Here is a 15,664-nt window from a genome sequence, read left to right as displayed (position 1 = left end):
CTTCCGCACTATCCACAACTCCACCAACTTTAGTGTCATCCGCAAATTTATTAACGCATCCTTCTGCGCCCTCATCCAAGCCATTTATAAAAATGACAAACAGCAGTGGCTCCAAAACAGATCTTTGTTGTACACCACTAGTAACTAAACTCCAGGATGAGCATTTCCCATCAATCACCACTCTCTGTCTTCTTGTAGCTAGCCAATTTCTGATCCAAACAGCTAAATCACCCTCAATCCCATGCCTCTGTATTTTCTGCAATAGCCTACCCTGGGGAACCTTATCAAGCACTTTACTGAAATCCATATACACCCCATCAACTGCTTTACCCTCATCCACCTGATTGGTCACTTTCTCAAAGAACTCAGTAAGGTTTGTGAGGTACGACCTACCCTTCACAAAACCGTGTTGACTATCCCTAATCAAATTATTCCTTTCTGGATGATTATAAATCCGCTCTCTTATAATCCTTTCCAACACTTTACCCAAAACCAAAGTAAGGCTTGTCTCTACTCCCCTTCTTGAACAAGGGGACAACATTTGCTGTCCTCCAATCTTCTGGCACTATTCCTGTGGACAAGGACAACATACAGATCAAAACCAAAGGCCCTGCAACTCCTCCCTAGCTTCCCAGAGAATCCTAGGATACATCCCATCCGGCCCAGGGGACTTGCCTATTTTCACACCTTCCAGAATTGCTAACACCTCCTCCTTATGAACCTCAATCCTGTCTAGTCTAATAGCCTGTATCTTAGTATTTTCCTGGACAACATTGTCTTTTTCCTGTGTGAATACTGACGAAAAATATTCATTTAGCGCCGGTCCTATATCTTCGGACTCCACACACAACTTCCCACTACTGCTCTTGACTGGCCTTAATCTTACTCTAGTCATTCTTTTGTTCCTGACATACCTATAGAAAGCTTTAGGTTTTTCCTTGATCCTACCTGCTTCTCATGTCCCCTCCTGGCTCTTCTTAGCTCTCTCTTTAGGTCCTTCCTGGTGAACTTGTAACTCTCAAGTGCCCTAACTGAGACTTCACGCCTCAGCTTTACATAAGCCTCCCTCTTCCTCGTGACAAGAGATTCAACTTCTTTAGTAAACCATTGTTCCCTCACTTGACCACTTCCTCCCTGCCTGACAGGTACATGTTTATCAAGGACACGCAGTAGCTGTTCCTTGAACAAGCTCCATATTTCAATTGTGCCCAGCCCCTGCAGTTCCCTTCTCCATCCTCTGCATCCTAAATCTTGCCTACTTGCCTCATAGTTGCCTTTCCCCCAGCTATAACTCTTGCCCTGCGGTATATACGTATCCTTTTCCATCACTAAACTAAGCGTAACCAAATTGTAGTCACTGTCACCAAAGTGCTCACCCACCTCCAAATCTAACACATGGCCTGGTTCACACATTCCCAAATGACGGTGATTTGTCTGTATCTTGGTTCGTGTAGATAGCAAGACTTTTGGGTGTGTCATTAACTAACAGTCCACAAAAAAAAAGACTACCTTGGATGGCTGTCAAGATTCCTGTGTGATCTGACCTATAAAAGATAAGTGAACGTACAATGACTTTGGGCCATAGCATAAATAGTCAGTATCAGGCTAGCTCTCTGTTGTACATCGTTCCCAAATTTCAATTCCATCCACTTTATGGTGGATATCTTGCTGGCTGTCAGTTTTTCCATTGAATAGTGCTCTGCTGAATGTCAGAGGAGGGTTACATTTGACAAAAGGGCTACATGCTACTCAAATTTCACAATCTTACCAGGAGGAAATGTGGAAGATAATGACTGTCAACCGACACAGAATGGCTGCTAAATAGAGATGATTTATTCTAAACAAACCTACAGGATCTGAATTTCCTGTAGAGACCCAGGAGTGCTAGGAAATATGTCAGAATGGGTCCTCCTCCAGCCCCTTGTCCATGACCCAAACTCATTTAGAAGTTTTGGTCAGACAGATGATTTGGGCAGCTATCCAAGCAGGTTCTGCTGCAACTGGCTTCCCAGTTGATTGGAGGGAGGCAGACGATGATAGCATGTGGGGCAAAGAGTAACAACATTCTGTTTCAATACTTCACTTCTACAAAATTGCTATCTATGTTTCTCAATCTTTGAAAGAGACCCTGTTTCTCAATGTATCTGCAAAGGACTGGAACCCTGTTCAAAAATCCATCCCAATTATTCAACCTGTGCACTATAAAACCACCCATAAATTTTGGGATCACTTGCACAAGGAATGGCACACACTAGCTGATATGTTCTCTCCTTATTTATGTTGACTTGCTTCGATTAATTTGCTGAGGTGTAAAAATGCACTCTAACCTGGAATTATAACCCCTCTTGCCCATTTTATTGGGGTAAATATTTGTAATCAGTGGACTACTTGAACTACGATGTTGCAGAGATTATTTTGAAGCAGTTCTTTAGCATTTTTTAAACCTCTGACACCCACTTACATGTATAGGAAAGCACCACATAATCTCTCATGCGGAATGAAACAAAGACTTTGCTCTGGGGCTTGGGAAGAATGTCATGTCAGTTTTCAAATCACTAGCACCATCTTGATCATTGGAAGAAACTGCAGAAAAGCATTCTGCCGTAGTAATGGGAGTAATGGTTGAAAGATGAAGGATTCCCCACCTTAATTTTCTGCATTTGTCACCAATTTCTATTAATTTTAACGAAACCCAATTCTCCTTTCTATTCCCAGCTGATTTGATTCAATTTGTAAGTGCAGTGTCTAGGGTGTCACTGAGGTGTAGAGATCAGGAGAAGCCCCAGACAAGCCTATGCTGAGTTTGAGTGGTCAAGCGCAGTCAGAAATGTTGATCCTGATCACTGGGTAGTAACCTTCTTTGGAACATTATTTACACACAAATGTGGCAAAGGAAGCTTTGACATTGATCAGATCCACATCCAGGCTGCTCCAGTAAAATGGCTCAGATACCAGATCTCTCTCTTTTGTCTCGTTTCCAAGCTGGGGTAAGCATTAGAGCAGCAGAGAAGCTGGTGGTGTCGTATTACTGTAAATGGGCAAGTAATCCAGAGGTTAAGGCCAGTGCTCTGGGCCCAGGCATTCATATAGCAGCTGGTTAAGTTTAAATTCAGTTCATAAAATTACTTATTTCATTACAATTAATAAAATGAAATAAATTTATAAATTGGTGACTACAATAAATGCTTAATGCTGTAAAAAAAAACACCATCCTGCTCACTAATCTTCTTTAGGATAGGGAACTGCTCTCCACACCTGGTCTGGCTGCATGGACTCCAGACCCACAACAATGCGCACGTCCTTTACATGCCCTCTCAAAGCCAGTTACAGATGGACAAAACATCCTGGCCTTGCCAGCGATACCCAAACCCCATGAAAAATTGCAAGGAAAACACAGTCTCGGTTACATAATGTGCAACCTGTCTTTTCTTCCCTAAATTTTCCTCTATCTGAAAAGGTTCTAACGCATTATATGGTGCAGTTCAATGAACGTTCAACATCCTCTGAACTAAGTGGTCATTCTTTGCTCGTGAGTCAAATCAATGATTGGAAACAAACTGTTCGACTGCACTGGTTGATGTGAAAGAAGTTCTCGCGCTGTGAGCCTTTAATTATTGTTAAGATCTTTTCTCTACCGATCGTTCCTGCAATGTAAACAAATAAACACCAAAGGTGTGAACATTGCCGCAGCTTGTGCTGTTTGTCTAATAGACCTTTTGCAAGCTGCAATGAACCAGCGCCAAGCAGGCAGGATACTGGCAATTTAATTCATTTGCTTAAACTGTGAAAACAATGCAGATTAAAAATCACTAAGAGTCAATGTTGAATACAGTATGACATTTTGGACTGCAACTAATTTATGGCTTGAATTTCACTGGAACCACTACATTTTAAGTTGTACTGGACTACTCATATTTTTACTTGTTCAAGATGTGTGGGTGTAGCTGATTTACTTATTCCTTACCCCTAATTGCAATGGAGAAGATGGTAGTGAGTTGCTTTGCTGAATCTCTGTGGTATTGGTGAAACTCCTCCAAAGTGCTTTTAGGAAGGGAGTTTCAGGAATTTGCTCCTACAGTGATGAACAAACAGAGATATACTTCCAACTCCGAATGTTTAGCCTGTTAGAGAAGGGAACTTGAGGTAGTAGTTTTCACGTGCTCCCCTGAAGGATGTAGGTGCTATGAATCTTTGGGATTGCCTACCTGAGGGGTCTGTGGCTGTTAGTCCCTGAGTCTATTCAAGGCTGGTATCAACAGATTTTGAGACACTCAGGGAGTTGAGGGATATAGAGACAGCGTGGGAAGGTGGAGTTGAGGTAGCTCAGAATAAAATGGCTATATGACCTCCTTTTGCTCTTATTTCTTTATATTCATATAAAGTTTCCACATAATGATGAATCTACATCAAACCTTGTAAGAGTACAGCTGGATAATGTCTGAAGTTCTGACTCCACACTATAGCAAGGATGATGAGAAAATAGCAATAGCACAAAACAAATTCACTAGGATACAGCCTGGCATGAGGAAATAGAAGAAAGAAATGAGTTGTGTAGAAAAAAAAATGGACTTGTTTTCATTTGGATCGAGAGCGTTAAGAAATAACTCACTAGAGATGATTAACATTATGAAGAGATTGGATTAAGGTGCTGTGTGAGTGAAGCTGGGAGAATAATTTCCGTCAGTGTGGGCAGAAATTTGGTGGTTTCGAAGCTACTGTTGATTATTTATCTCACCCACTTCTGTTTTCCAATGACTTCATGTGACCCATTCTTTATTACAATTACTGTGATAGGTACCTCTTAGTCAGCAGGTGCAGAATTTATGTCCTATAGTCCTTGACTGTGAAAACACTGGCTTTACATTCTGATCGTCTCAGTAAAATTGTACACGGTTAAGTGGGAATTGTTGACTAGGTCAACATTTTTGCCCATCCCCATAATTGCCTTAGGTAGGCTAATGCTAAGATGCCTTCTTGAATTACAGCAGTCATTGCTGGTGTAGGCACATCCACTGTGCTGTTAGGGAGTTTCAGGATTCTAATCTGGCAACAGTGAAGAAAAGGCAATATACTTGACTTCCAATTTGTGATAGTCATAGAACCCTTACAGTGTGAAAGCAGGCCATTTGGCTGTTGAGTCCACACTGACTCTCTGAAGAGCAACCCATCCAGACCCCCACTCCCCCCATACTAGCCTGTAACCCTGCATTTCCTGCTAATCCAGCTAACCTACACATCCCTGGGACCCTGGACAACTTAGCATGACCAATTCACCTAACCTGCACATCTTTGGACTGTTGGAGGAAACAGGAGCACCTAGAGGAAACCCACACAGATGCAGGGAGAATGTACAAACTCGATGCAGACAGTCCTAATGATGACCTCTCTGCATCATACAGGTTGTGGGAGCCCATAAACAGTTCCTATTGAGTGGGACTAGCCACTTTCTGACAGGCAACATGGCATCTCCCTGGAAAGATTTAATCAGCTTGCATGTTCTTCTACTACTTTAAATTTTACTCCAAAAAGTGGCAGCAAAGATACAAAAACGATGTGACTTGCTTTATAGTCATTCATTGTGATCCTGTTATGACTGATTTTGGAGGAGTGCACTGTGTCTCACTCTACTGCCATTACTGCATCAGTCACAACATCTATTTAATGTTTTACGCAGTTACTGATTGAAGTAGTGGATATGATTGTTCATATTAGGTTCGTAATACATTGGCCCATCAACTAGATTTCTTTACAGAACAACAAAATTATTGATTTACTATAAAGACAAAACTTATTCAACAAAAACACAAAGCTGATTAATGTACTGTTTGGAATTTTGAAGTATGAATGTTTGCCCTTTTTAAAAACACATAGACCAATTCAAGAAAAAAAGAGAACCTTTCTCTACAGATATTATGTTTGGGGGGATAAACGCAAGCCAAGTTCTTGTTAATTTTCAGAGAACAAACTGATTAGATATGAAATATTCCAGGCAGCTTTCAGTCTGGCACTGTCGCACAATTAAGTAGTTGTCACTGGGCACAGTTGGGTAGTTATTAGACACATGCAGTTTGACCGTGGGATTTCTTCAGACACAGTTCATTGTTTAAACAAAAGCTCCTAGAAGCCTTCCAGAAGGAATAGCTGCTTTGGCTTTTCAGCTCTCTCATGAGATCCCTAAAAGGTCTTTAAGAAACATGGAAAACGCTTGAGCCAGACATTCTGATCTCTTCACAGGCTACACTTCAACTGAGCGCCATACAACATCAACATAGCTGTAACTCCTGACAGCCATATACTCAGATATGTGAATTCCACTAAGTCTAAACAGATGTTTGTGCGTTTGTTAACTGTGTTAAGACATGAGACCTCCAGGAAACAAACTCCTACAATTTGTTTCAGTCACATAACTTCTGATAAGAGATTTTTTCAAAAGAGTGTCCCATACACCCATTCAGATGCCTTCCAAAAAAAAGGCCCAAGTTTCTTGTCAGTACTTCTAATGAATGAGGTATCACAATCCTTTAGGAATAATGGGAACTGCAGATGCTGGAGAATCCAAGATAACAAAGTGTGAAGCTGAATGAACACAGCAGGCCAAGCAGCATCTCAGGAGCACAAAAGCTGACATTTCGGGCCTAGACCCTTCATCAGATCTCTGATGAAGGGTATTGGTCCGAAACGTCAGCTTTTGTGCTCCTGAGATGCTGCTTGGCCTGCTGTGTTCATCCAGCTTCACACTTTGTTATCACAAACCTTTAGATGTATGTTCTTAATAAATATTAACACTGGAAATGCCTTCATAACAATCTGCACTGTCGGATAACCAGTGGCGTACGATAACTGTGTTATGCTGTGTACTATAACTGTTGTAGGGTACAATAATAATGCTATCTGCACCAAACTAAAAGAGAATCTGAGTTTAATAAAGATATGGCTGAGCTGAAACAAAATGAATACTTAAAATAGAAAACCCTGCTATTTGGATGCGTTTTGCACCTCACATAACAGCTAAATGCAATGACGTCTTAAGGATATTTTCTTTCAAAAGTAATTCCTCAGTTTATGTATCTTTTTAAATAATTCATTCTCTCCTGTTATTCTTTTCAGGGCCTTGTTTCCAGTCGACACCGCCTCACAATGTGCCAGCTGGCTGTTCAGTCATCTGACTGGATCAGGTAAAAGAACTGATTAACCTCTGCTTGACTGTTTCTGTCTCTCCACTTCCCTCCCCCTCCTGCCCATAGATTACTTCATGCACATACAGCGTACACTTCTATGAATGTAGCTTGGAATAACAAGAGCTGCATTGTAGAATTATGATAGAGTATTTTTGAACTGAAACTGTTGCAACAAAATTGATTGGTTTGCAGTCTGTAATAAACTATGAAATTCTGATGAAAATGTAACAATAGGAAACAATAGTGATTGTAGTATTTCATAGACCACATTCAGAAGAAACATTATTACCCAGAGAGTGGGACAAGGTGGTAAAATTCCCTAGCACCGAGAGTGGCTGACATAAACAGTGTGGATATTTTTAATGGGAGACTTGATAAAACAGAGAGAGAAGAAAATAAGGGATTTATGCTGATAGAGCTGGAATTGTTGGATGGAAGGATCTGCTTCAATGCTATATACTCAATGTAATTTTGTGCAAGATTGCTGATTGAGTTTAATTTACACTCAGCAATTCAAGAATATAACACAGGCCAAGATTTCCCCTTCTGTGACGTGACAGGTAGGTATCGATAAGGGCAAATCATTGGGTGTCTTGGCACCAGGGAGCTACCTACCCATCACCTCAGAAATGAAATTCTGGTTTGGCAGGCACATAGTCACCCTTCCAGACCCAGTGCCAATGGAAGTCCTTAAGAGGTTAATTAAAGATCACTTTCTCATTGTGAGTGAATCTTTAGTGTTGCAATTTTGCGTATATAACCTGGACAAATACTGAAACCAGGTGTCGGAACCAACATTGTAAACTTGCACTTATATTTAACTTGCACTGCTTAAATCTAGTTTGCACTCTTACATTGAGGTACATTGTGACTGGATAACTGGCGGAAGTCATACAGTAAGAAAATATGATGTGCAAGAGTTAAAGAATGGACCAACATGGAAGGGAAGCAGCTCCAGGCTTTCCTATCGCTGTACTGGAGGTCTTGGAGGAAATGTTGGAAAGCGTATGAGATGGTCTGTATCTGAAGGGGGGAACAGGAGACCCTTCAGAAACATGGACAGAAGATAGTGGGAGTAGATTCTTTGTAGAAGCCAGGGATCAAACACTGTGAGATAGCAAGAATGGCAGATGCTGGAGTCAGAGACGATACAATGTGAAACTGGAGGAACACAGCAGGGTCAGGAAGCAGAACTTCAACAGCCCTGATGAAGGGTGTAAGCCCAAAACGTCAACTTTCCTGCTGCTCTGATGCTGCCTGACCTGCTGTGCTCCTCCACCTCCACACTGTGGATTGTGTATTGCTCAAACTGTGTATGACTGTGTGTTGAGTCAAACATTGAGGATGTCGGGGCTGTGGGTATTTCAGTGAGCTCACATGAGGAGCATTAAATGCATCTTGAAATGCAGTTATCAACTGCACATCCAGCCTCAGACACGGCTCAATGCATCAAACCCTCATCATACACTAATCAAAGACCTGTAGAAATCTGGACTCATGCCTAACATTCATATGTTCTCCCTTCGTCTCACACACGTAGCACTTTAACTTACTGATCACATTTCACCATTTATATTCACAGTCAGCTATTCAATCATGACAACCACACTGGCCAAACACATTGCATAACATACAGTGATACTGTTTCTACTCTGATTCAGGAGGAAGTGGTGCACAACCTGAGGTAGCAGGAACTAACTGCTGGGGAACAGAAGGGCCTGAATGTTCTAACCTCTATTAAGATGTTGCTGACTATTTTCAGATGGCGATGGCTCAGGTTGTAGCCAGCAGTGGATATGAAATCATTGCAGACAACAGGAGCTAATTCTCCTCCTCAGAGAGTCACAGAATTGTTATGCTGCAGAAGGAGACCATTCATGCCATTCTGGCTGTACCAGCTCTTCACATGAGAATTATTACCTAATGCCAACCTCCTGCTTTATTTCTGTATCCTTGCACACTGTTTTTATACAAATAATAATCCATGTCCTCTTGAATGCTTCAATTGAACCTGCTTCCACCACACTCTCCGACAGTGTATTCCATACCCTAACTACTCATTTTACAAATAGGTTTATTTTCTCACATCATCCTTGAACTGTTTCTTCCTATATATCTAGTCCATTCACTATTTTAAAACCCTCTATCAAATCTCCTCTCAGAGATGGGATCTGCAGTGGGCATAAAGGGGCAGCAGCCAGGGCAGAGACAAGGATAATGCAGTGCCAGCTCACTGGAGAGCAAGATCACACATGTGTTCTGCCTTCAAAGACTCAGGAGTATTGTGATGGCAAAAAATTGATACGATGCTCAAGAAAATAGTCGGTGCATTGGGAGCTTGCCAGAAAGCTTACAGTCATTATGAAATAAAATAGAGGAGCCCAGCACCAATTTACCACAGGATTCTGTGCAAGAGCATAGAGTCTGTCCTTTCCAATGTAGTATTAATGACTAAGCGTTCACACATTTGTGGATCCAACCATGATGCAACTTGCAATGGTCAATGTTACAGCTTTCATGCAGCAGTGCAAGCAACAACCACCCTACATCTCTGTATTTTCTTGTTGGCTCTGACTTGTTTATGTCATGGCTGTAGAACCCTGTAGAACACAGTGCGAAAAACAGGGCATCACTACTGTCCAGCAATCTGTCCTTCCAAAGTTAACTAGCATTTAGCATTGAGAGAGACTCCATGGAGCAAGAACCTAATGCCCTTAAACGGGATCGCAGAATTTGTTCTCCCACCCTTTAGCGCCCTTGGTGAGCCAGCCCATGCTAATTGTTTCTCACACCCAGACATGGATTTTGCATCTGGTTGATTTAGATTGAGAAGCACTTAAAGTCATTGCTCAAGGACATCTGCAATCTCTTCCAATGCATGTCAACTAGCTATGCTGCAGGCATTGTGCCCACAGTCTCTAAGAACACGAGGGCAAAGAGACAACAATCTATGGTCCTACGGGATTTGGGCAGCTTTCACTTTCCATTTAATTGAGATGCTGAGGGATAGAGGGAAGGGAAGCTGTGGTACTGCTGGTGAATTGCACACTGGGGACTACAGTTAATGCAAAAATGAGGCTTTACTGGAATCGCTCGTCATGTTCTGCATGGCCTCTGTTCCTTCTCCAAATCGTGATGTGTTCCATCAGCACTGGGTTGTGGTGCATCCAAATTTCGAAGCAAACTTGTGCAAAAGCTTTGAAGTCAGGAACAATTTCTTCAGTATCTTCCGATCCACTCTCCACAGAGTTCTACAACTTTGAACCGCTGCAAAAGGCATCACATCCTAGAGAAAATAAAATCCAGCAATACCTGGATATGAGCATACTGCTTACACTGGGGCTTTAGTTTGAGGCATATATGAGAATTCAGCTTATGAAAAGTTTTTCACAGGTTTTTCCTTCAGTGACACTTACAGACTCAAAGAAAAAGCCAGAAAAATTAACCAGTAGTTAACCTGCAAGTATTTCATGGTTCCTCTGAATAGTAGCTGATAGGAGGTGCTTCCGAATGCTGAACACAATCTCAGATGAATGCAGTAGAGGAAACATTACACTGTATCAACTGATGCAGTATGTTATGAATGGTAGGTTTACATTTCTCCAGCTAAAGTACAGAATTGTATGAACAGCAGAACCAGATGGGACCTCTTTTATTTGTCTACCAATCACTAACTTAAAAACAAATACACTCCTAATGAAAGAAAGAAGTTGTGTTTACATAACACATTTTTCACCCACCATGCATCCAGAACCAGTTTGGATCTGTCAAAGTACTTTTTGAAATGTGGGAAAGCTTAGTACCCAATTATCAGATATCCACTTTCCAGAATCAATAATGAAATAAAAATAAAACCAAGGAACTATGCATGTTGAAAATCCAAATAAAACAGAAATTGCTGGATAAACTCAGCAGGTCTGGCAACATCTGTGGAGAGAAATCAGAGTTAATGTTTCATGCCCAGTGACTCTTCTTCAAAAAGTTGTAAATGATCAAATGGTCTGTTTTACAGACGTTGACCGTGGAATAATTCATGGCCTGGAAATTGTGAGAACTCCCCGTAATATGCAACAGAATCTTTCACAACCACTGGAATCTATTGATTGAGTTCCTTATTTCTGGCCACCTATTCTTACAAGTACTTAGAACTCCTCAACTCTGTCTGGGACAATACCTGATCCATTTCAGCCAGTAGAGTGAGATGACTTTAAATCCAACATTAAGAATTTAGACTTAGGCCCCAGATACTGAAAGATAGGCGGCTGGTCTATTGCATCATCCAATTACTCAGGAAATAACTCATTAAAATCACGTTGGCAGACAGAGTATACCTGTAGACATTTAAGGATTATTCCAATTAATCTAGGAATTTATGATTCACCTCTTTATAGTGTCTAAGCTGCCAGACGCTGTATATAACATGATTTAAATAATGTAATTTAAAACCAGTTTTTACAGGTTTTTCATGTAGTCTGTTTTCCAATTAATATTTCTTTTTGTTATCAAATCAGATTAGTTACAGTTGATCTAAAAAACCTTAAAGGGGGAAGGAACGTTTAGTGCAGATACGTTTTTGATCTTCAAAAATGTTTTGACAATTCAGCTGTGGGACAAAACTATCTACTAATGTCATTCAGCTTTTACACTTGTGATTTCTAGCTTTTCAAGGTCAGTGTCCCTGTAAAGTAAATTGGCATTTTCTGTTTAAATTTTAAACTTCCAGCTAAAATTAATAGATAAAACCCTGAGGGTGGGCCCTTTACTGGATTCTGAAATAATCAGCAATGCCCTGTATGCCTACTCTGGTTGATATTGTGACATTGCTGTGACAATTGTAGAATTCTTCCAGTGTCCTGATGCATATTCTTCCCTCAGCCGTCACTGTCAATCAAATACTCTGCCATTCATTCAAATAACATGAGTAATTCACTGCCACATCTGCCTTTTTAACAAGTGACTACAGTAATTCATTAATCGAACAGAACTTTAGCAAGTCTTATGGAGGTGATCAGTCACCACATGAGTGAATCCTTTCTTAAACTTCTGGCATGAGTTGAAACCTGTTGTTAATGCTTCTGCATGTGAGAATGTGTGTACAAGGCCATTAGGAAAGATTGCCTCTGTTTGCCAGATGCAATGAAAGCATAAACATTCTATTAATGATTTCACAATAACTAGTGCACTAAAAAAACTTTGCACAATGTTTCCACAAATTCAAACAAAATTGATGATCCTCCTGTTTCTGGTTTCGCCTCAGCATCATCTGCAGCAATTGCAGCCAGACACGAAGTGTGCCAAGCAGTACATGCAGTGCTTCTTTCAGATCAATACAATGGAATTACTGTTACACAGCAATGGAAAGGTCAACATAATTGCAGGAGGCATCTTGTTAGGGTTTTGCAAACGCATTTACACAGAGCCATGTTCTCACAATGCAAAGCACTGACATTCTGCTGAGTGACATCCCTTTTGTTCATTCTCCATACAATATCCTACGCTGACCACAAAAATGGATTCGGAAATGCCTGATTATTTTCATTTTTTTTCAAACAAAACCAGAGGCTGTTTGACAGCAAATAACTCAAATCACCACCATGATAAATTGTGTAAAAAAAACCCAAAAAGTGTGCATTTTGATTAATTTGAATGAGATAATTTATTGCTGGACATGCATTTTTAAAATCTAATTTGTCAGTTTGACTTCTTAGCTGCCAGCAGTAATGGGGATGAAGCTGGAAATATACAAGAAGCATTCCAGTTCATGTTTTGTACATAACTTGCAGAATCATTATTTTTGAGAGACAGGTATATAAGTTCAGATTAGTCACACATTGTCTGGCTCTCAGCGGTCTAGACTAAGGAAATGTGTGTAAAGGAGTGAGTAGTTAATTGTTTTACAAGGCCAGCAAAGTAACAATGACACACAATCAGTTTTCTGAGTTGCTATTATTTGTCCATGCTGAATTTGGTGTCCCCAGCAATTAAGAAAGTTAAACAGTGACTTCCTTCACACAATTTCCTGATTACTCACATTATTCATGATATGAGCAACCTTTTTCTATTCGCTTGTGGGAAGCAGGTATTGCTGGCTGGCCAACATTTATTGCCCATCCCTAATTGCCATGAGAAGGTGGTGGGAAGCTGTCTTCTTAAACGTGATACTCCATGTGCTGTAGGTTAACCCTCAACGCCCTAAAGGAGGGAATTCTAGGCTTATGGCCCAGCAACAGGAGGAATGACAATATATTTCTGAGTCAGGATGGTGAGTTGCTTGAAGAGGAACTTGCCGGTGGTGTCCCCCCTATATCTGCTGCCCTCGTCCCTCTGGGTAGAAGTGGTCATGAATTTAGAAGGCATTTTCCATGGGTCTTTGGTTAATTTCAGAAGTGCATCTGAAAGATAGAAAACACTCTGCCATTGAGTGTTGGTGGTGGACAGAGTGGATGTTTGTGATTGTGGTGCCAGTCAAGCAGGCTGCTTTATCCTGGATGGTGTCAAGCTTTGACAGTGTTGTTGGAGTTGCATCCATCCAGGCAAGTAGGGAGTATTCCATCACACACCTGAAGATCATAGATCATAGAATCCCTACAGTGTGGAAACAGGCCCTTTGGCCCAACAAGCCCATACCAACCCTCAGAGAATCCCATCCAGACCCATCCCCCTGTAACACACCTAATCTACACATTCCTGAACACCATGGGCAATCCACCTGGTCTGCACACCTTTGGACTGTGAAGGAAACTGGAGCACCCAGATGAAGCCCACGCAGCCACAGAGAATGTGCAAACTCCACACTGACAGTCGCCTTAGGGTGGAATCAAACCCGGGTCCCTGGCGCTGTGAGGCAGCAGTGCTAACCACTGAGCCATTGTGCCACTGCTTTGGGAAGTCAGGGGGTAAGTCACTTGCTGCTGTATCCCTAGCCTCTGACCTACTTTGTGCTTTCTGTGTTTATATAATGAGCCCAGCTCAGTTTCTAGTCAGTGGTAACCCCCCAGGATATTGATAATAGGGCACTCAGTGATGGGAATGCCATTCAATGTCAGGGGGTGATGGTTAGATTTTCTCATGTTGGAGATGGTCATTACCTGGTATTTGTGTGGCATGAACATTAATTGCCACTTTTCAGCTGAAATATGGAAATTGTCAAGGCCTTGCTGCTTTTGGACTTGGACTGCTTCAGTACCAGGGTAGCTGTGAATAGTGCTGAACATTGTGCAATCATCAATAAACATCCCCAGTTCTGACCTTATGATTAAGGGAATGTTGTTGTTGAAACAGCTGAATATATTTAGGCCTAAGACACTACCCTGAGGAACTCAGGGCTCTTGTTGCACAGTGATAATGTCCCTGCCTCGGAGTCAGAAGGCCCAAATTCATGTCCCACCTACTCTAGAGCTTCATAACACAGGTTATAAACAGGTTGATTAAGAAATATCTCCTCTGAGGAACTCCTGTGGAGATTCCCGCAGCTAACCACAACCATCATCCTTTGTGCCAGGTGTGACTCCAACCAATGGAGCGTTTTCTCCTCTTGATCAGTGAGGAAGTACAAAGGTGGAACATGGAACCTCCTCTGGATATCAAAGGCATGCTGCCCGTCCTATTGTTTGAGAAAATAGTACGTGGTACAAGAGGAAGCCTAAAAATAAATCCACTATAAATATAAAATGTGGGGCCAAACAAATTAAAAATAAATCTAGAAACACTCTACAAAATTTGTCAAGCATAACATTTCAAAGCCTAGTCAATGTTGAGCGAAGTATCTAAGAATAATGCTGTAATGGAAAGACTGTTCATGCAGTTCTTTTTGTGGGTAGCCATTGAACTGAGAGGGTTGCTTTTGACTGGCAAAATACCAGTTGCCTGAAGGAGTCCCCTGCAACTGGTTCTGCAATATGAAGATATGTTGGTTTAATAGTGACTAGTGCAAACACAGGGTGATTGGATTTTCTTTGTAGTATCTTCGAAGACTGTTCTGCATGGCAGGTTAGCCATCCTGCAGCTGCGTTCATATTTCTGGATTGCTAAGTTTCATGCTGAGTTCTATAAAAAAACAAAATCTTGTTTAGCTAGATGGAAAATTATCTGTACTATACAATAGAGATCAAGTGGTGAATGTTATTAAAACATAAATGTGCAGGGTTGGTGAATACCTTTTTATGTTTGCTTCAAGGATACATATCAATGATGCCTTTTGTATGGCTGCTTCATGAGAAAGACTTTTTTATTGTTTATTTCAGTATTGTGTTCAGTTCTGGATTCCACATATTAGGAAATACATAAAGACATTGGAGAGGCAACAGAAGTAATTCACTGGAGATTTGTGAGTTGATATAGGGATAGACTAAAGAAGGTTACAGCAGAGCAGTCAAAGAGGAGATTTGAAAGCATTGTTCAAAATCAGAAAGAAAGGTTGGAATAAATTAAAGGAAAACACTTTCTTGTCTTTGAAAGGTTGATAATCAGAGGGCACAGACTCAAGA

At 41.0% G+C, this 15,664-nt stretch overlaps 1 protein-coding gene across 2 annotated transcripts in view; it reads left to right on the top strand.

Annotated features, from left to right (window-relative positions):
• The window catches only part of nmnat2 (nicotinamide nucleotide adenylyltransferase 2), a 219,349-nt gene that overhangs the window by 90,037 nt on the left and 113,648 nt on the right, over positions 1–15,664 (top strand). For both annotated transcript variants that reach the window (XM_048539439.2, XM_048539440.2), the window contains exon 3: positions 7,108–7,175. In XM_048539439.2, coding sequence (XP_048395396.1) covers positions 7,108–7,175 — 68 coding nt within the window. The remainder of the gene's footprint in view (positions 1–7,107; positions 7,176–15,664) is intronic.

The sequence above is a fragment of the Stegostoma tigrinum genome, chromosome 8 (genome assembly GCF_030684315.1).
Source record: "Stegostoma tigrinum isolate sSteTig4 chromosome 8, sSteTig4.hap1, whole genome shotgun sequence".
In the NCBI taxonomy this organism is placed as follows: domain Eukaryota; kingdom Metazoa; phylum Chordata; class Chondrichthyes; order Orectolobiformes; family Stegostomatidae; genus Stegostoma; species Stegostoma tigrinum.
Note: the sequence above shows the minus strand (reverse complement) of the source record. Positions and strands in the feature narration are given on the sequence as shown.